General features: G+C 45.2%; 1 protein-coding gene across 5 annotated transcripts in view; it reads right to left on the bottom strand.

Annotated features, from left to right (window-relative positions):
* BNIP2 (BCL2 interacting protein 2) overlaps positions 1-22,481 on the bottom strand; it is a 76,135-nt gene that overhangs the window by 28,342 nt on the left and 25,312 nt on the right. The window contains exon 10 of one of the 5 annotated variants that reach the window (XM_077918811.1): positions 1,514-1,541. The exons of 3 other annotated variants lie outside the window; for them this stretch is intronic. In XM_077918811.1, the coding sequence (XP_077774937.1) occupies positions 1,529-1,541 (13 nt within the window). In that variant the 3' untranslated portion in view covers positions 1,514-1,528. Of the gene's footprint in view, positions 1-1,513; positions 1,542-22,481 lie in introns of those variants that run through there. One more of the 5 variants, XM_077918809.1, reaches the window with a different exon arrangement.

The following is a 22,481-nucleotide window of genomic DNA, read 5'->3' as shown; positions in this document are numbered from 1 at the left end:
GGGTGGGTTTAAATGTATAGTGTGGGTGTGAGCTCTGAGGCGATGAGTAGCCCCAGATCACCAGTGATGGTCATGACCAAGTGGGGTTTAACATGCTGTGAGTCCTTTACTCGGGCTGTACATATGGGTACATAAAACCATATATCCTAAACACATCACAGTCTCCATTGACCTTCATTCCAAGGAAATGAAGTCCTGAGTAAGTGCAGGCACCCTTGGAGTCTCCCGCTGCTTGGAGATTGGGGTGCATGAAAAAATATTTATGTACCACCTCTTACACAGCGTACAGCAGCATCATAAGTTTAACTGTATGTTTGTATTCTATGTTAAGTCCAATCAAGCAGTCATTTAAGAAATACTTAGGATTCTCCTGTGACAAGCATCAACAGCTGGCAAAAGCCATGGCGAAGAAGGAAGTGTTTAGCACCTGCCAAAATTGATCCAGTCAGTGCACACCTTTTTTCTGGGACCATTCCAAAGTGTGGGGGCCACCACAGAAATGGCTCTTCTTCCTCGGTGTTGCCAGATGGACAACTGCAGGCTGTAGCCCAACCAATAGAGCCCGCTGGCTTGTTTCCTATTGCATATAAATGTGTGTTTGTATCCATATATTCAGACCACCCAACTGTCCCAATTTGAGTGGGACACCCTGGCTTCTGTTAGAAATGTGGGGTGTCCTGCTTCTGCGGGCATCTGCTGCCTCTGCTGCCGCCGGCACAAGGCCACTGGTGCCACCACTGCAAGGCCTCCCAGGATACTGCAAGGACTGCCAGGGCACTGCCACCGCAAGGACTGCCAGGCTGCTAGGCCACCAATCCTGACATACTTCCAAAAGCTGACACTGGAAGTGAGCTTCCAGAAGTACACAAACGGCTTCTGGAAGTACAGCTGTCATGTTGGCAGCTTGCTAGGCCTCGCCACAGCAGCAAAAGCTGCAGGAGGTGGTGTTAGAAGCGGCAGTGGCCTGCCTGGCCTCGCAATGGCACCAGGAGGCAGTGGCAGGAGCGGCAATGGCCTTGCAGGTGTCAGAGGCCTCTCAGCACTCGCCAATGAGACCTCTCGGCAGCCTCAGAGGAAGAGGAAGAGAGAAAGCCAGCGAAGGTAAGACAGTAGGTGGCTAGTGGTGGGAGGGGCAGCAGTGGCATGGTAAGGGGGTGCTCTTTGTCCTGGACTGGGGGCAGAAAAAGTCAGAGAGTATGGGCTGGGAGGTATGTCTTGCTGCTGATGGAAAAGTCTTTGATCCAGCACAACCTGCCACAAGGGGAAACCCTAAATGTACAATGTTTCTCTTTCTCTCTCTCCATGTCCATGCCCCCTATATATGCAAACAGAAGCATAATTTGGTTCTGAAGGCAATATTCTCTGTCAGTAAGCAGGGTGTCATTGTTAGCCAGTGTGGCATAGTGGTTAGAGTTCTGGACCTGGGAGCTCACGGGTGACGGGGGGGGGGGCAGTCACTGCCTCTCATATGCACCTGCCTCACAGGGTCATTGTGGGGACTAAATGAGGAGGGGGAGAACCACGTGCGCTATCTTGAGTTCCTTGGAGACAAAAGTGAGACAGAATTGCAATAAACAATATAGATAATATAAAACAAACAAATAAACAAGGTGTCAGAACATGGTGGGTAGGTTGCTTGTGGGGGTCAAACTATGCCTAGCATACAATACTTTGCTTGTGGGATTTGCACTTACTGCTCTTTTGCTCCCGGGCCGAGTTCAAGGTGTTGGTGCCAACATATATGGCCCTCTGTAGCTCAGGACCAAGCTACTTGAGAGACTGCCTTATCTCTTAGATATCTTGTGGGAGAGTTTTCCCCTTATCTCTTACATATCTTGCAGTCTGTGGGAGAGTTTCTCCAGCAGGTGCCAAAGATCTCAGAAACCTATTCTGCAACAACTTGGAGAAGGGCTTTTAGTATGGCTGCTCCTATTCTGTGGAATAGCATTCCTGCTGAGGTACAACACGAACCTGCTATCTGCACTTCCCGGAAATAGTGGAAGAAATTCCGTTCTGACAGGCTTCCCCTGATGCCTTAATTTCCCACGAGTGCCCACTTGTTAGGGCTCTGATCATATTTTAAATGCATTTGTTGTGTTTTTCACTGTTTTTGATTGTCTTATGTGCAAACCATCTCAAGACAGTGATTTAGAAGGTACTTCATAAATTAGGGTCCAGCATCCTTTTTACTGTGGCCAACCAGAGGCTGGGCTTTAAGGTTTCTTGATTCATGAAAGAGGCAGGTGCTGCACTTCCTCTGCTTTGGAATATGGACTCCTGTGTTGCAGTGGGTTGGACTAAGTGACCTTTTGGATCCCTTTCAACTCTACAATTCTATGATTCGGTGATCCCAGGGCTGTGAAGGTGGGGACTGCCTGTGGTTATTCAGTGATAAGGAAGCAGCATTCTGCACATGATCAGGGCACCCTTGTTTAATCAGTGTGTCTAAGCTCAGTCCTGCAATAAAAACAGATTGCAGGACTGAGCTTTGATGCATTATGCAATGAGAACGGAGACACAAAAACCTTTCAGACAACACAAGGTTTATGAACCCAAGTACAGAGCAGCATAACACCTAAGCAATTACTCATAACTTCTTTACAATTCCTTGTAATTTCAGATTTCAAGAAGACTCAACATTGAACAAACCTCTGAATAATTCTTCCTGTTTACCACAGCCTGATCAACAGAAAACTGTATTGTAGCTGCTATGTGGCATATACTCAATATGGATGGCAAATGCCATCAAACTTACAGAGACTTGCTCTTGAGTAAGCATGCACGGAATCTGCCTGCAGTACAACCATATGGAAAATAAGTGTTTTCACGCTCTGTATCTGCCCTGCCAATTAGGCTAATTAAAAGAAGAATGCCAGCTTACAGTGGAGACAGGAACTAGAACCAGCTTTAGCAACTGAGAATGAAGAACGAAGGGTGCCTGCTATTCTAGGTTGATTCTTCCCCACTCCCTGGCTGGCACAGGCTTTGGGAAGGAGGTTTGAGGCTATGGTAGCATCCTTGAGCCCCCCATCCTCCTTCCCAAAGCTGGGCAAGCACTAACTAGGCTTTGGGAAAGAGGCAGGAAGACTCTAGGTCCCTGTCAGAGTCTCATGCCCCCTTCCCCAAACCTGGTGCCTTGTGGTCAGTGGCAGAGCTACATGCTCCGGCACCGAGGGTGGGCGGAGAACAGGCAGGGGCAGGGTTGGCGTGCATCCCAGGGGTGTGGCGCGCTGCGGGCAGAGGCATGATGTGCGTTCTGGGTGCATGGTGCCCAGCGCGGGCAGGGGGTCAGCCGTGATGGCACCCCACCGGGATTGCGCTGCCGGGAGCAGTGCACTCCCCCCCCCCCCCGCACTCCTCTTCCTCTGCCAGTGCTTGCAGTGCCTCACTTTCTGGACTTTGAGAAGTTGCCCCCCTTGGTTCAGCACCAGTAATTCAGGAAATTGCGTGACGGGGTAAGAAACCATTATGGCTTAAGGTTTTTTTGTGATGCTCCCAGCTTTTTCGTGGCAGTTGGTGGGTGGGTGTATATGCTTATTATGTGTTGACCAAATTGTTTTGTGAGGTAATGTTTGCCAAAGGAATAGAGGCCTCATAGAAGTGGGGTTATCTGGGCTCCTCTTCTGGCATTGCACTAGTATGAAAGAGCTTGAAACACTCTTTTTTTCAGCTGCTGCTTAATGACCAGTAATCATTTTTCATATAGTTTTTTTTAATACTTCTAAAGTACTTTCCAGGACTGTTCGGTTGCCTCTTCACATGACTGATACTCTCATCACCAACCAGCCTGAACTACGCTCAACTTTTCTAAATGAGATTTTATTGGAACTGATTAGAGTTAGATAAATGGGCAGCTTCACTAATGTATTATACGTTTTCAATTACAGTGTGTGTATAATCATACACATTTCTTTTTGGATAGTATGACATTTATGTGACAGATTTTGGATGAGATTGGTTCCCTGTTTACATAATGATTGTGCTTTGTTATTAGGCAAAGTCAGGGTTGTTCACTACCTATCATATATAATACAATATTATAAAGGCCTAGAATAAATAACTCCCCTTGAAATTCCAACTAGATCAATTACTGGAGAAAATGATTGAATTTTTTAAAGAAAATGTGGCTCTGTACACTGGATCCCTGCTTTTGCATTCTTATCCCCCAAATGCTTCAAAATTCAGCCCACCAATTTCAAGAGACTTGTCTCTGCATGGATGTAAGACTGAAGAGCAGGAGTCGCCAGCCTTTTGGGTTCAATGAGCACATTTGCAAAGTGGGGAAACTGTGACCACACAGGCACTGAAACTCTCTCCTCCCTAGCTGTAACTGCCTTGAAATCACCCCCTTGCTGCAATTACACTTGCAATTACACTATTGGCTGAAGAAGGTGTCCTTCAGTGGAAAGGGGGCGGAGGGGTGGGATCCTGCAGGCAGTCAGGAAAGCTTCTGTGGGTACATGTGCACCCACAGGTGCCACATTGGTGGCTCATGCTGCTGAGGATGCATAGACCAAAAAAATAACCCTCTGCCCAGGGTTAAGTAATCTAAGTACTGTAATCTATCATACCCTTTTTTCATACTTGCCACCCAATGAAACGGATAGGACATAGATTCAAAACAGACCAAACAGTGGTGAGGAGGGTGGACTTCTCAAGACCATATATCATTTATAGAAGTTATTGCCACAAGATGAAGATGTCCACTAGCTTCCTGAGAAAGGTTTGTCACTGGCTACTAGTCATGATAGCAAGATGGTCAGAGACAGTGTCTCTCTGAATACCAGTGGAACAGTGGAGAGTGGTACAAAATAGCAAAGGGCTGCTGCTGGACTTCCCAGGTGTCTCTTGTTGGCCACTTTTGGAAAGGGGATGCTGTATTAGATGGACCTTTGGTCCGATCCAGCAGGGCTCACCTCATATTACATTCATGAACACAAATAAAAACAATTGCTTCACTCAGGGAGCCAGATGCTAAGTAAGATTTGTGTCATGATCAAATGGGCAGCATAACAAGGTAAAGGTAAAGGTACCCCTGCCCGTACGGGCCAGTCTTGACAGACTCTAGGGTTGTGCGCCCATCTCACTCAAGAGGCCGGGGGCCAGCACTGTCCGGAGACACTTCCGGGTCACGTGGCCAGCGTGACAAAGCTGCATCTGGCGAGCCAGCGCAGCACACAGAAACGCCGTTTACCTTCCCGCCAGTAAGCGGTCCCTATTTATCTACTTGCACCCAGGGGTGCTTTCGAACTGCTAGGTTGGCAGGCGCTGGGACCGAGCAACGGGAGCGCACCCCGCCGCGGGGATTCGAACCGCCGACCTTTCGATCGGCAAGCCCTAGGCGCTGAGGCTTTTACCCACAGCGCCACCCGCGTCCCTACAACAACAGCACAGCAAAAGAAAAAAAAAAGGTTACTATTTTACTATTTTCATTTCTGATATAAGGCATGCGCTGGCTGGGGCTGATGGGAATTGTAACCCTGAACATCTGGAGGGCACCAGGTTGAAGAAGGCTGCTCTAGAGCAGTGCTCACAGCAGGGTCACATCCCAATAAACTGACAATCTAAATACAAGGCCATGACTGAGAAAGAAATCCAATGAGCTCCATGGCTGAGCAGGATTTCAACTTGGGTCTCATCACTCATCGATGGGCAAATTGTGCCCCCCCCTGATGTTACGCTGCAAACCCCAATAGCCCCAGCCATTGCCAAGGATGACAGGAATTGGAGTCCAGCAATGTCTGGAAGGCCACAGCTACCCGGTCCCTGCTCTAACAGCTACACCACACTGACTCCTTTAATATGGACTCATACTTACCGTATTTTTTGCCCTATAGGATGCACTTTTCCCCCTCCAAAAATGATGGGGAAATGTGGGTGCGTCCTATGGGGTGAATGCAGGCTTTCGCTGAAGCCTGGAGAGCGAGAGGGGTCAGTGCGCACCGACCCCTCTCGCTCTCCAGGCTTCGCGCAGCTCTCCGCAAGCCGTGGGAGCCCGGCGCTGGGCTCCCGTGGCTTGCGGAGAGTTGCCTGTTCTGGGGGCTGGGGTCAGGGGAAGCTCAGGCTTCCCCTGCCCCAGCCCCGTGCCTGGGGGGGAAATAATTTTTTCCCCTTTATTCCACCCCCCCAAAAAAAACCTAGGTGCGCCTTATGGGACGGTGCGTCCTATAGGGCGAAAAATACGGTAATCCAAGAGGCAATTCTTAAATATCTCCTAATTTTCTCACTTCCTTTAGGATGCAGGTTGCAAAACAGTCACAGATCCCTGCAAGACATTGTAGGTCTTTGATCCTGCCCCTAGTTAATAACGTGTGCATTGGTAAGCAATTCAGAACTTGGCCCAGCAATAATTTGCTGTGTGCACAATTAACAGCTATTAATGGGAAGCCAACCATCACTTGCCCATTTTGCTGGGGAAATATTTCTCCAGCATTGACAAGTATTGTAATGACTCTGGCATGTGACCAAATTGACAGGCCTGAAATGGAATGAGCAATAATCTCTTTGGACAGCAAAAGGATCACGGGGCCAAGTTTAACAATAAGAACCTGGCAAGGCAAGCATCAGCCTCTTGCCTGGCCTTGCAAGGGGAAAAGAATGTGGGAGGTGAGTTTGCTGGGTCAGACCAGAAGTCCATCATTTCCTGTCTTCTGGGGATGCGCAATTAAAGTTATTGGCCTCTGTGCAGAGTAAGAACCATGATAACAGTGGCCATCCGACCCCTCTGGGTGAAAGCCAGAGTGCAGGTGTCTGCAGGCTCCCAGGAGAGAGACAGGGTGGGGTCCCTGGATGTTTGACGGTTGGAAACAGATGCACTATCTGGAGCTTGTGGGTGTTTATTACATTGCTTTTTAATTTCCGTGTTAGGCATTATCCTCTCTCCAGATTAGTTTTAAGTGGTTATAATAGCTTGGCTTATTTGCATTGTTTTATACAAACTTGTATGATTTTTTCCTGTATTTATTTATGGATCATATTATTTCTAATTGTTTCAGAGAGAGAGAGGGGAGAGTTATACTTGGTAACTTGACATGTTGTGAACCACTTTGGGCACAATTTTGTGGGAAAGAGGCATACAAGTAAACAGATGGTAGTGAGGATGATGAGGATGGGAATGTTGTTTCCAACAGATTTAGAGTTGTGGGTGTAATTGCAATGGTTTGACTTACCCCAAAGGCCACTCTTCCATTGTCTCCCAAGACACCAAACAAATTTCTATGTTGCTTATTATATTATAAATATCTCTAAGCAATTTAAATATAAATATCTCTAAGCAACATAAAACTGAAGCAACAACAGACAACTTACACAAAAATATTACAGTTGCATATAAAAATGTTGCATTAATACACAAGAAATCTTTTTTTTTACCGGCATTTATCCTTTAAAGGCAGCCATCCACTTCATGCTTCAGTTTCAGACTGCCCAGCTTCCTCCCTCTGTTTAAGCACACAGTTTTCTCCCGTCCCAACCCCCCACCCCCTGTTAACCTATATTTGACTCTACAAGTCCTTTCCTGGGGAATCGGCCATTAAGAAATCGCCGTCCAATTGGAACTCTTCCGCTCGGATACAATCATGCAAACAACCAGGAGGATTTATTTAACCTTCAGCCAACTGCTCAACCAAGTTGAAATTATTGATAGCCCATCAGTAATAACCGAGACAGAGAGGTTAAATGAAGAGGTGTCCCCCACCCTCTCTCCTTCCCCAGCCCCCCCCCCCCCGACTTTACAAGAGAACCATTGAGCTGGTAACAGCCCTGGAAAGCTATTTCAGCTTAGATAACTTGGTCAAGGAACTCAGCTGCAGGAGGGAAATAAAACTGTTAACTGATGGCTGCTCTCCAATCAGTCACAGGGGTAATGGTGTTTGGCTTTAGTCAGGTTAGATGTCAGCAAATATACATCTTGCCGACAGCCTCTAAGAGAGCCTTAAGATTCTGCTTATTGTTTTATATAGATAGGGGTTGGCTGCTGATGTATGGCGGTCAGAGGCCATTGAAATAAATTTTGCAACGTTCAGTAGGTAAAGTTAATCTCAATCCCAAAGATAGGGCAGGCAGTTTTGATAGAATATTCATTGCATTGCTTGTGATGGGATGTTCTCTCCACCAAACCACTCCTGGCTACCCCATCACGTTTTCTGTGAACCTCTTGAGGACAGACTCCCCCAGTTTGTCTACAAGCACAACCTTCCAAACTCAGTTTTGCATTGCTAACAAATGTGGGTTGTTGTTGTTGTTGTTGTTTAAAAAAAGACTCCCAGGGCAGCTTAGAAATCACACCCACGCAAGTCCCTGCTCCCAGACTGACAACAAGACACACAAGGAAAGTGGTTTGGGTGGGAGGAGCAAATAAGAAAGCTCAGGTTCAAGCTCTTAGTTATAAGTTGTCCTAATGACTAGCCGGGATGGAAACGTTCAAGGATGTTTGCTGGTCTCTCACCTGTGCTGGTGGAGTGGCCCTGCAACTCTTCTCTTTAATAAGGCACTCATGTGTTTGGGCAGTGTCACATGCTGTTATGTTCTAACCTTGGAACTTAGAACAATAGGCAAGTAGGATCCTAGAATGCAGCAATTGATTGGCTTGCAGGAGAACACCAATCAGGCTCCAGGAAGAAGTTAATCAGCCTGTTAGGCTGGTAGGATCGTAGAATGCAACTACTGATTGGTCTGCAGGAAAAGACCAGTCAGGCTCCAGGAGGGAAGCAGAATCAGCCAATCAGACAGGACTCATTGTGTAAATAATGTATATAAAAGTCTGAGGTTTGGGGGGCAATTCAATCACTGTTTTACAAGCTGCAATAAAGAGCATGAAATCACTACAGGACTCTAAATATATTTCACATGCATTTGCATGTAACGTACTCAGCCTCCAATATTCTCCACAAGCTAAATCCTGTGACCAGTATCACATTCTGTGGACTGTCTTCATTCCCATGGAATTGCAGCTGACACACACACACACAGCATTGAGCATACCTAGAGGAGAATTCCACATGGTTAGGAACTGAATATTCCTGAACTATTGAAACAGTGCTTGAAATTTAGTGGAGAGGGCAGACAATAGCCCTAGCCCCTCATACTCCTATCTCCATTTTCATAAATCCATGAACCCCCTGTGGAAGGCATCATGAGTGTCCACCACCAAGAGGAAATGAGGACCCAAGCAAGGTGAAAAGAGATAAGTGAGGGCTCCAGAACAGGTTGGAACTACAGTGAGATCAGGACCCTGGAAGTGCTGGTTTTCTGCAGTTTAGGCAGAAAAAATAGCTATGTCAGCAGTGTGTGGGAGCAACTAGCAAAGCCTTATAGTATGGCCTAGGTAGCCAAGATGAAAGACACGCACCCTGAATGCTGCATCTGGATACGCTCACCCCCTGAGTACTACATCTGAGTAGCTTGACCACAGCTGTCCATGCATTGGTAACCTCACAGTTGGATTACTACAATGCACTCTACATGGGGCTAAGTTGGGCAGAGGGGGCTTGTCCAGAGCCGGCAGATGGTGCAGAACGTGGCCACTAGGTTGTTTGGAGGGGCAAACTACCCCCAGCATATTACACCTTGCTTGTGAAATTTGCACTGGCTGCCAATCTGCCATAGGGCCAAGTTCAAGGTATTAACATACAAGGTCTTATATGGCTCAGGACCAGGTCACTTGAGAGATCTCCTGATCCTTTATACACCTAGTAGATCTCTGTGGTCTGAGGGAGAATTTTCCCCATGAGTTCCAAATATCTCAGCTATCACAGTTAATTCAGAGCAGGGCTTTTAGTGTGGCTGCCCTTGTTCTGTGGAATAGCATCCCTGTCAAGGTAGGACAGGCGCTCACTAGCTACACTTTCCAGAAACAGGTGCAGGCAATTTTGTTCTAAAAGGCTTTTCCAGATGGATACATGCAGTGCTTTTTTTCTAGAAAAATAGGTGCTGGTACAAACCATGCAAGTGCCACACTTTTTAACAACAATGAAAAGACGTGCCGGTACTGTGTACCCTTGAGTGCCTGCTGGAGGGAAAGCACTGGATACATGTGTCTTTGTCCACTTGTTAGCACTTTTTGTTGTTTTTGTGTTTTTAAACTGATTTTAAATACCGTATCTTATGCATAAATCGCCTTGAGGTGATTAAAGTAGGATTAGTGCCTTTTTCTTCAGTCATTGACTTCTTCTAGACCCATGTTTCCCAGCGTGGGCCACACACCCCACAGGGGGGCAATTAGATTTTTAAGAGGGGCAATTTGAGAATGAGTTATTAACAGTGGATTTTTTGCATTTCTTATGGTTCTAGGGGCCTCATGTAAATAAATACAAATACAAATATAAATATAAATTGTGACATACACATTTTAAAAATAAAATCAGAATGTACATGGTGGTCAGCTGGTGACAATGCAGAGGTTATCTAAACAGAAAATACTCTGGGCACATTCAGGGGGGTAGCGCTCCAGGAGTGCTCAGTCAACATTTGTGGAATTTCCCCCTGAATGCGACCACTCCATAGCTACACAGCTGGAGTGGTCACCATTTTTCAGTTCTCTATTCATAGAATCATAGAATCATAGAGTTGGAAGAGACCACAAGGGCCATCGAGTCCAACCCCCTGCCAAGCAGGAAACATAAACTATTATATGCTTTGAAACTTTATTTACTATTTTTTCATATCACTTAACAACAACAACAACAATAATAATTTTAACAATTTCTTAGTGATTTCTTCCTCAGTACTTCAACTGTCCTTTCATTCTTTTATTTTTCTCTTTCATGGGTTGCTTGTCTTTGGAAGCTTGTTTAGACCAAGTTGATGGCCTTTTAGGCTTCCTCCACATGAATAGGAGTTCACTTTTTGAATACTGGTAATAAGAATTATATTCACAGGGTGGGCATCAGGATTTTCGAGTTGCTTGGGTGAGGCATGGCCAAAAAAAGGCTGGGAACCACTCTTCTAGACAGTGGGGTTTCAAGCCACAGGGGTTACTTTGAGGGAAGTGTCTGGGACTTTCCTGATCCTCTGAGAAGGCTGATCCATTCATTGGAATCCTGTGGCAGAGTCTGTTCTTTGGTGTTCAGGGCACATTGTGCAGGAGCTGGGAGGGGCACCATCTCTTCCTTGGGGCTAACAGAACTTTGCATCCAAGGATTCCTGGTCCACCATCCGCAGGCTGCTGTATATGTAATCTGAGCTCTGGTGCCATGAATGCAAAGAACAGAGAGCCTAGCAAGATTTCCTTTCCTGCACCAGTAAGGTACTGCACAAATTGGCGCCAGTAACCATTTCCTTGGGAGAAAAGAGAGAAAATATTTTGTGGGTTGTCTACATTTCCCTTCCTAAATGAAGGCTGAGATGCTATGCATACTAATGCAGTCAAACTTGCATCATGCAGCTGAGCTACTATAACTCCACCTGCAATCAGTGGTCTCATTAAGTTTTCTACAATTACTGGAGAAATGAACACCAGAGTGACAATATATCTTACCTATTAAACACCCTGGGGACTAAGCTTGTGGGCCTGACTTGATAGGAAGATGCATCAATTATTGGGACCTGACTAAATGCTTCTTCAAGCAGAACTCCTGTTCCCCTGAAATGTCTTTGCAAGATGAAGAACCAGCCCTGACATTTCATGCAGAAACTCGTGGCTTTTTGTGTGAGAAGATAAATGAATGTAGTTTTTTCTGCCACTTATGGAGTTGGGTTGAAGGAAACCAGATTGCAAGGGTTTGGTATGTTGGCTTCATGAGGATTATCATTTTAATCATGGGTATTTTGTCTGAGAACACAAAGTTTGTTTTACTCCATCTCTTCAGGTATTTGTTGATTTTCCACCTTTTTCTTCAAGGAGCTCAGCCTCCCCATTTTATCCTCACAACAGCCCTATAAGGTAGGATAGGCTGAGCCAAGGCCATCCAGTGAGCTTCATGCTTGAGTGGGGATTTTAACCCTGGTCTCCCAGGTCCTAGTCTAACACTCTAACCACTATACCACACTGTACCCATCACCAGATAGTCACAGATGAGTGTGCACGTTCTAAAACCAATTCAAACTTTGATACAAAAGAAACATGGTACATATTAGCAGAGGACACACTACAAACTTCAGACTAAAATATTATGGGCAAAACAAAGATAATGGCATCTTCTGCAGATTTTAATATACAGGCAAGCCCATGTCTGAGGAGACAGTGCTTCAGGTAACCTGGTCCTAAACTGTATAGAGCATGGAAGTCCATAACCAGCATAAGAACAGAAAAAGAGCCGACTGGATCAAGTCAATGACCCATCTAGTCCAGCATCCTGTTTTCACAGTGGCCACCCAAATGCAAGAGTGCTCTTCCCTCCTGCGGTTTCCAGCAGCTGGTATTGACAGTGGCGTAGCGTGGGTTGACAGCACCCGGGGCAAGGCAAGTAATTTGCGCCCCCTAACCCGTGGAGCCAGGTAGGGGCGAGCGCGCCCCCCAGATGTTGTGCCCGATGTGGCCGGCCCCCCCTGCACCCCCCACGCTACGCCACTGGGTATTGAGAAGCATTTACTGCCTCCAACTATGCAGGTAGAGCATAGCCATCATGGCTAGGAACCACTGATAGTCTTGATATCCATGAATGTGTCCAATGGTCTTTTAAAGCAGTCCATCACTGCCTCCTGTGGGAATGAGTTCCATAGTTCAACTATGCACTGCGTGGAGAACTTTTGTCTTTTATCTGTCCTGAATCTTCCAACATTCATTGGCCCCCAACCCAACACTGAACTGGGTTCGAAAACAAATTGGCAGCCACTGCAACTGCTATAAAAAAGAAGTTATGGGCTCCCAATAACCAGCCATGGTATTCTGGACCAGGTGACATTTCCAAATACTATTCAAGGGCATCTTATAGCAGCCATGTTATCACCTCCCCAGAACATGGGACTGATGGATGACTTGTGGCAAGGCAATGCAAGGACTGTGCGGAGATATCAAGCCTTCCCTGTGGGCCTTGCTGCCAAAATGCCACACTTTGCACACCTGTGTTGGTGCTTTTATGTGCTGTCACATTTCCACATATCTCAGGGAGAACATGGAAAGCTCACAAACTATATGAACTGGCCCAGCTGAACCAAAAGCTTGCTGAAGGTGTCACCATCAGACTGACAGCATTGTCTCCATCGGATGTACACTCACTAATGAGAGTCTTTGGGACTCGCCCTACTTTCTTGATGATCAGGAACAGGAGCCTGGAAGTATATGCGTTAATTAGGATATTTTGCAAAAGCATGTTTTGCAAAATAGTTAACAATCTTCCCTATTCGTCTTTTACCAGGAAAGGTATTTCATCAAAGACAGGGGGAGGGAAAATCTCCTGCCGTGGATCCCACTGAAACCGGCAAAAAACATTTAAATCCCATTAACAACTCCCCTACCAGAGGGGAAGTAGACTTAATTGGGAGTCAACATACATTTTAAACCTCATGTTTTCTGAGTGGGGGGAGGGAATCTTAGAACCCAAGAATGATTAACTGAAATCACTCTCTACAGCACTACAAGGGGATAATTAAGTTGTAAATGTAGGCTTTATTTGCCAAATGAAAAACAATATTTTTTACTGTAGGCTTTCCCCACCCTCAGCATTGTCTGTCTAGATAAATATAATTAGGTAATGGATGATGGTTTGTTAGCATTTTATTACATGTGTTTGCAAGGGCATTAAGAATAATTATAAACCGCACAACAAATATTGTAGATGTCCAGATTTTCAGCTGTAGACTACGTGACTTTCTCTGATCAGAAAAAAAGGCTGGGACATGCATTCTAAGAAATTAACTCTTCCCCTATTCAGAGCAAGAACTGAGATTCTTCTAGTTCAGCAGATTTACATACACTAATTACTAATTCCTCATCATTCTTAATCACAGTAGTATTTTCCATGTTCATGGTAGCTGGCAGGCTTTGTCTCCTACAGGCACAGAATGGCCTTCTAAAGTGGACCATAGTTGTGCCCATTTTAAAGATGGAGGAAATAGAGACCCGGAGTCAAAGAATAGTCAAGACCACCCAGGGAATCCTTGGTTTGGTACAAGATGTGAACCCAGTTGGGTGAGGCACCTTGTTAAGATGGATTCATTGACATTTTTCCAACAGGACTGCTCCATAACTGGACTACAAATAAATGGGAAATGACCTTGTTGAGACCTGCAAACCATTTTAAAAGGACAAGAATGGTAAGCAAGAAGGAAATAAAGGTAGCTACCTAATTCTCTGCTGACCTATCCAGTGAAAGAGGATGCACATCATGTTGCTGGGTCTAGGGAGCCACTGTCACTTAGCCACCTGAGCTCCAGCAAATTTCCAGCAAGATCCCAAGATGTGGCACTCCCAGAATTGCCCGCTTTCCCCCACCACAGCCCCCAGGAAGAGCTGCACCCCAATATCTATGAGAGTCCTATTTCTATTATCGCTGTTGTTTAGCTCAGGATCCCGTCCTTAGTGAGCCTGGGGAACTGACTAGCAGGTCAGTGATCAAGGTTGCTAAGAAAGCAAGAAAGCTGTCCAGCTAAGGAAGTCACACAGCTGAGAAGGATGAGGTGTTGAATTGGGAACTTCTAGGCATTGAAGGAGCAGCTCTGTAGCTGGCCAACACCATTTGGAGCATCAGCAGAGCCCTGATCCAGAGCATGCTTTCATTTGGGCATCCTCCTCCCAGGGAAGGTTCAAGGATAACAGGCTCACATAGTGAAGCAGGAAATGGCCTGACCTGGAGTCATCTCCTCTTCTGATACTGGGATCCTGGATATTATTTTAGAGGGCAGGATTTGGGGTGGGAGGCTGGAGATGTCTCCAAATTTGCAGGTTCCCTGAAGAGGATACCTTCTTGGCTGATGTGGTAGTCTTGTGCCAGGGGCTGTTGGGGTCTCCATAGTTGTTGGGACTGGCAAGCAAAGGAACACCGCTGTTTAGGAAGGATATTGACAAGCTGGAATGTGTGCAGAAGACAACCAAGATGATGAGGGTCTGAAAAGCATGCCTTATGAGGAACAGTTGAGGGAACTGGGTATGTTTAGCCTGGAGAAGAGAAGACTAAGTGGTGATATGATAGCCATCTTCAAATAGCTGAAGGACTGTCACTTAGAAGATGGAGCAAGCTTGTTTTCTGCTGCTCCAGAGGGAAGGACTTGCACCAATGGATTCAAATGACCTGAAAGGAGTTTTCAACTAAACATTAGGGAACAACTTGACAGTGGAAAGAGCTCCCTTAGAAGGTGGCAGACTCTCCTTCAACTGGAGATTTTTTTAACAGAGTTTGGTGGTCATCTGTCAAGGATTCTTTAGCTGTGATTCCGGCATCACAGGGGATTGGACTAGATGACCCTTAGGATCCCTTTCAGCTCAAATTCTAGAGTTGGATTCTATGATTCTATGAAAAAGTCTCACCTGATTTTGTTCTACTCCAGATGTAAATGGCCTGGCAACCTGCAATGGGATTCAGCTGACATAGAAATGGAGAATAGCCACACACATCTACTTTGTGGTTGCCAGAAGGATAGCCCAGATCCCCTCAGAAAGGAGATGTTGGCTTTGATTGAAGCAGGACTCAGGAGTGTTCACAACATGGTGTTCCACAGAACTCCTCCACTTGATAACTAATTTGGTGTATCCATCAATCTTGCAAATTGTTACAACAGCAGAAATGATCACATAAAAAGATGTTCTTTTTGCCATTATGGGTTTTATGTTAACATTTAAAGCAAGAGATAATGAAAATGAGTTTAGGATCATAACAAATGCACAAAACTGGCTTTAGAAATATCCTGATTAAAGAAAAAAAGGGGGAAAACTCAGCCAGTGTTTTTAAATATTGCGTATTTGAGGGGAAACATATGGAGTATAAAGGCCGTAAATCAATCATTAATTTGGATATATGACTTTACTAGCTTTGAAATTGAAGTCGGACTCAAACAGAATGCCAAGCTGCAGGAAGTTGAAAGTCTTCCATGTTCAATATTTTTAATAAGAACTGTAAATAATAGCTCATTTTGGATTACAGTCTGTGATCACTTCCAAATTCTAATGGTATTTCATTTTAGTTATAGCCTGTCTTACAGCAATAGGCGAGAAAAGAAACCATCCTTACAGCATATACACATATCATTTTTAAGACCTAGAATAAAGTTCTGAAGCAAGTCCATTCATTTAATTTATGGATGCCTGATGGACCATTCTAGGAATATTGTAGAAGGTTTTCCCTTCATCAATTCATTCTTGATTGTTTGTCTTGTTTTTCAAGCATCTCGTGGGTTTGGAGCTTCTTTCAGAGGTTCCCATTTATTTGGGGTCATGTTCAAATTGCATGGTTTGCACCGTTTTCCCATCAATGAATGTGGAGCTGGAAGGGAGCTGGATGCCAGCAGCTCAAGTCCAAGGGTAGACAAGTGCCATTGGGTGACAGGCAGCAATAAACATAATTAAAGCACAAGTCAGGCAGGTTGAAACTTGGTATAGACAATAGCTCAGTGGTCGAGTATATGCTTCGCATACAGAAGAAGGTCCTGGGTTCAATCCCTGAGCGCTTGCTGCCATTGCTCCAGCACAGGGGAATGCCATCTGCCATTTGTTCATCATTGTTGCAACACCTCCTTGCAGTGCCCTCTTGGTTTGCCACCCAGTGCAGGTGAACTGGTTGCGCTCCCCTAAATCTGCCTCTGACAGTAGTCTTGGCTGGATGTAAGTATTGCACACATGACCGAGGCTAGGTCTGCTTTCTCAAGCTAAGGTCTGCTAAATCCTCAGGTAGCACAGATGTTAAGAACAGGAGCAAAGCCTTGCTGGATTAGACAGAAGGCCCATCTAGTCCAATGTCCTGATCTCAAAGAGGCCAACCAAAAGCCCATTGTGGGAAACCTGCAAGCAGGACATCAATGCAGTAACACTCTTCCCATTTGTGATTCCCGGCCAATGGCATTCCGAGGCATACTTCTTCCGGCAGTGGAGGAACATCATGGCTGGTAGCCATGGATAGGGTTACCCTCCAATGATTTGTCTAACGTTGTTAAAACCACAGCTCAGTCACTCTCTTAAATTCCTAAGTAGGACCAATAGCTGCCTTAACCCCACCTGTTAGCTGAAGTATTTCTTCCTAAGGGCTGTGCTCTTGCCTCTACTCCCCAGCTTCACCTACCCCCAACCACAATGGCTGATGTGCAAAGGAGAAGTGGAAGGAGGATCACCTTTTTCATCTCATGCTCAGATGAGGATCAGAGGCAGCTGCAGCCCTGGATTACAGGCCAGGGGACCACTTCTTCTGGCCTCCTTCCTGTGCTCCTCCTTTCAGATCAACTCTTCACCCTAATTGGCTGTATGGCAGTGGCAGAAGCAGTGGGTCGCCAAAGTGGCTGGGAAGATGACATTGTGCCTAGTAGCAATGTCAGCCAGCCTGGGGATCATGATCCCAGAGGCAGGGGAACCAGGGAGCCAGTGGAACTGAGAGGTGCTGCCCCCACCTGTTCTGACTGTCCCTCCATGGCTTGTCAGCCATCCAGCACCTCTAATCATGCTGTAGTTTGCAGCGCCACCTGCCTGTGGCCAAGCAAACTGCAGTGTGACAGCACACCTGCATCTTTATTATATGTATTAGGGGCTGCACTCCTGCTCCCTTTGCTTGTTAACCCCACCTACCCCCACAACCTCCCTCCCCAAAGCCACCCACCCCCACCATTTACTCCTTGTCAAAACCACTCACCCCATCCCTTTCCACCTTGCCAAGTCCACCAAGACCCCATACAGCTTGCCCAAACTACCCCACCCTGTTAGACCTTGCCAAACCCCACCCACCTGCTCACTGCCACCTACCTACTTGGCCACTTTCCCACAAACTCACCTGCCTGTCTCCCTCTGCAGTTCCTTCTGCCTCACCCTTTGATGGTGCTGTGATGGCCCAGAAGCTCTGACAGCCCCATTTGTCATCCTGCTGTAGTTCACAGCAGTACCTGTCTGTGACTAAACAAATTCAGTGTGACAACATTCTTACATTTTTATTATATTTATAGCAAGACAGGTAGGTAAAAAGGGCATGTAACAAAGCTTACATATTGGTCTGCTGAACACCAAGGATAGTCAGTGAAGTGCCCTGCAGATGTTTCAGGACTGCAACTCCCATCATCCATGACCACTGGCAATGCTGGCTTGGGGCTGACAGGAGTGTAGTCCAGCAACATCTGGAGGGCCCCATGTTGACTACCTCTCCTCTACACTGACTGGCAGTGGCTTTCCAGGATTTCTGACAAAGGCTTTTCCCAACCCAGGCTAGAAATGCTGGGGAATAAATGTGCCAGGAAGGGAATGCCTTCGGCATGGAAAACATATCCTCTGCCACTAAGTCTTGGATTGGAGCCTCACACTCTGCTGACTCTGACCTCAAACAACACCCTTAATGGTGTCCGGTGGAAGACGACATAATGCAACACACACAGAACCTACCATGTATAGTCTAATGGCCAGCCTGCTGCTAGTCATACACAAGGAGGAAAGTTTAAAAGAATTCACTTTTCATCTATTTCAGGATAAAAACATTAGCAAAAGGATGAAAGCAATTCCTAATAACTTTTGGCAGTATGGGGATCCCTTTTCCACATGGGATTGGGACTCAAAGTGCACCTGCTTGGAAATAAGTCCCATGGATGTTCCCTTTGAGCAAACCAGCTCAGGCCTGTAGTATTTAGCAATCTGGAAAGATGGAAGATAATTTGAAAGAACAAAAATATTTATGGCATAAACAATAACGGATACTATGCCATTCTACAGAGCATAATAGAGTTTTAATGTATTCCTGCTGTCGGCATTGTGTATCTGAGTGATAATTTTATGTGACAGTGTAATTAAATTGGAAAACAATTCCCATTTCCTATGTCTTTTATCTATTTATCATCATTTATTTCTTTACTTTCACCCTCCACCATAAATATTACTGTAAGAAGAGTTAAATAAGTTAAACCAATGCAATTACTTTTACAGATTGAAATTAACTTCATATATCAATTTATTCCAGTTTCCCTGCTATTTGCCCTGCATTTGTTGCAGTATATTTATGGTGTCACTGGGTGGTTTCCATGTTTGCATTCACTTTTTGACGAATGATCTGTGTGTTAAAAGCTGACATTTTAACAGTATTTTCAAACAATTTCATTCATTATCAAATAACCATTTATTATACTGTGGCAATTTCAAACCGTTTACTGGACTCCACTGCACATTGCTAAACAATGATTAATCAACCAGCAAGCAAATTTTAATGCTTATCACAGCAAATAGAGAAAGTAACATTAAATAGTGACTTGACTAGAGCTGGGTCTAAATTATTGTTATTTTATTTTATAATGATTTTTGATGAGTCATTCAGTGCAAGCTCCTTTACATATGCTTTTCAAAAAACCAAGCTAGATAAAGCGTTAGGTTAAGCAAGGCCCCATCAGACTCAAGGCTCTGTTCTACTGCATTTATCTGAACTCTCTCTGTGTGGAAAGCGAGACTTAAGTCTACACCTTGCCTTCAACACCTTCAGATGTTTTATATATGCTTCAACAGTCCCAATTAACTATGAATTGTCCTTAGTTTTCTGTCCTGGATAAACCACAGCTGTGGGTTTGTGTGTAGGAGACAGGCAGAAAGAAAGAAAGAAAGAAAGAAAGAAAGAAAGAGGGGGTTAGGGGGCAGAAAGATGCTGGGGGTTCAGCACCCTACACACACACACACACACACACACACACACACACACACACACAATCCTCAAGAAGTAAAATCTCTGGGCAAAACTGGAAGTGAAAGCGATCAGCTTTTGTATGAATGCATGTCTTGAGTAGCATGTTAAACTGATTTGTTTGCAGAGCAGCCTGAATAGCATCAAGAGGAATGCTATTCCACAGAACATGGGCAGCCACACTAAAAGCCCTCCCTGCTCTTAGTGATTGCAGACCAAGGTCCTGAGATCTTCGGAACTTGCAGGAGAGACACTCGCACAGACCACAGTGATCTACTTGGTGTATAAAGGATAAGGGATTCTCTCAAGTAACCTGGTCCTGAGCCTTTATGTTAGTTCCAGAACCTTAGACTTGGCCCAAGAATGGATTTACAGCCAGTGGAAATCCCACAAGCAAGTTGTTTTATGCTGGGAGTGGTTTGCCCCCCGCAAGCAACTGAGTCACAGTGTTCTGTGCCTGCTCCAGCCTCTACACCAAACCCAGGGGTGGCCACCCCTCCAGCATCTTGCAGAGATACAACCGTGGTCCTGAGGTGTGATGCTAACACCTCTGGTTGGTGAACTTGGAGGGCCTCTGCTAGGGACAACTGATAAAACTAGTCTAGATGGACAAGTAGTCCAATTAAGGATAAGAGCAGTTTTGTATGCTCCTGTAATCCCGCTTCAAATTTGTCCTTTCAATCATCCTTTAAATTTGTTCTTATTGGTAGGATGTGGGGTTTTGAAGCATAATTAGTAGAGACAATATGACCCTCCCTGTTGATAGACACAAGCAAAACAGCACCCAGCTGACTGAGTAGAAATGGGTTTCCCTTTTTATGTCAAGGTTAATGAGGAATTACTCATTGCTGCCTGGGAATTGGCAAAGAGGGGGATAAAGAGCTACTGAACTTGGGGTGAAAGACTCTGCAGCCACCGACTCTGTCCCCAGAATGAGCCTAAAGCTTGGCTATCATTTCATAATTAGCCATGTGTTTGTTGCAACACCAGAGTCCTTTACAAGCTTAACACATTGCTAATTACATTAACTTTGCATACAAAAGGAGCATTGGGGAAGCCCAGATGGGCACAGTGGTGGACCAATTACAAGTCCCCACTGTCATATTTAGGGAAGCAACTCTCTGATAGCTACAGAGAGCATGAGGCCACTTTTAAATTAATGCAAACATTCAGAAACACAAGAGAGACAAACAAACATCACATCAATGACTGAATAGGTGGAAGCGACACTAGACTAACAGGGAGGGGATTGTGGCAGTTTATTCTTGGGAAAATAAAACCAGGGAAAGAGAATAACAGGCAGTTTGTTGTATAGTAACGCCTCGCTTTGGCCCACTTGGTCACCCTAGTTCATGGGAAGCCTGTCCCTGGACTGTAGCCCTTCTGTATCAAAGTGGGGAGTTCCAAGATGAAAAACTCCTCCATAGACACACAAAAATCCCCACACCTAGAAAACCAGCAGGAGAGGCAAAAGGAGCTTTATCTATGTGCAAAGAGGCAGGGATGCCACCCCCTTCCCAGGAGCATGGCTCCATCCATCAGCCAGAGGAAATGCAGGAAATTTGCTTCCTCCCTGCCTGCAAAAAAGATCACTCCAATTCCAACTGCCAGCTGCCATAGAGCTGCAGAAGCGGAGGCACACACTATCCTTTTCCTTTGACCAGGATACCAAAGGCTGCCAGGAGGCAACCCAATATTTGCTTTCCTCTGCCCACTCAATTCCTTTTGTGTCATGCCTCTTAGCTTGTGAGCCTGCAGGCACAGGCTATCTTGTAATCATAAAATACACATATACAGCGTTTAGAAAATTTTAGTGCTTTCTAAAAAAAAAATTATAATACACAGGAATTAGATAATTAAGTGGCAGGTATCAGTCAGGCTTGATGATTTTCATTTCTCATTTTGGTAGAGTTACAAAATTCATAGATCAGGGGAGTGCTGTGGAAATACACTATCTTGATTTCAAAAAGGCTTTTGAAAGTCGCCCATTATATTCTTGCAAGAAAGCTGGTGAAATGTGAGTTGAACGAGGTAACTGTTAGGTGGATTTGTAGCTGGTTGGTAAAGGTAAAGATAAAGGACCCCTAGACGGTTAAGTCCAGTCAAAGGTGGCTATAGGGTATGTTGCTCATCAGGTCCAGGGAACCAATGTTTTTCCACAAACAGCTTTCCAGATCACGTGGCCAGCATGACTAAGCTGCTTCTGGTGCAACGGAACACTGTGATGGAAGCCAGAGCACACCAAAACGCTGTTTACTTTCCTGCCGCAGTGGTACCTATTTATCTACTTGCACCGGTATGCTTTCGAACTACTAGGTGGTTGACTGACCCAAAGAAAAGAAATTAAAAAATTGTCCAGTAGCACCTTAGAGACCAACTAAGTTTGTTCTTCGTATAAGCTGTGCATGCGCATGAAAGCTTAAACCCAGAACAAATTTAGTTGGTCTCTAAGATGCTACTGGACAATTTTTTTAGTTTTTTTAATTTATTTTGACTACGTCAGACCAACACGGCTACCTACCTGAATCCTGAACTCAAAGAGTTCCTCATCATCCTGGAAAAAAGTGGCAAGTGGGGGGCTGTGGGATTCTGTCCTGGGTCCGTTGTTGTTGTCTTTATAAATGACTTGGAGGAAGGAATTGCGGGGATGCTCATCCAATTTTCAGATGGCACCATCTAGTCCAGCATCTGACATACTACTGTGGCTGATCAGATGCCTTTGCAAGCCTATAAGCAGGGCATGGAAGTAACAGCACTCCC

Source organism: Podarcis muralis, chromosome 14 (genome assembly GCF_964188315.1).
Source record: "Podarcis muralis chromosome 14, rPodMur119.hap1.1, whole genome shotgun sequence".
In the NCBI taxonomy this organism is placed as follows: domain Eukaryota; kingdom Metazoa; phylum Chordata; class Lepidosauria; order Squamata; family Lacertidae; genus Podarcis; species Podarcis muralis.
The sequence above is the reverse complement of the archived record's forward strand: the minus strand, read 5'-3'. Positions and strand labels throughout refer to the sequence as shown.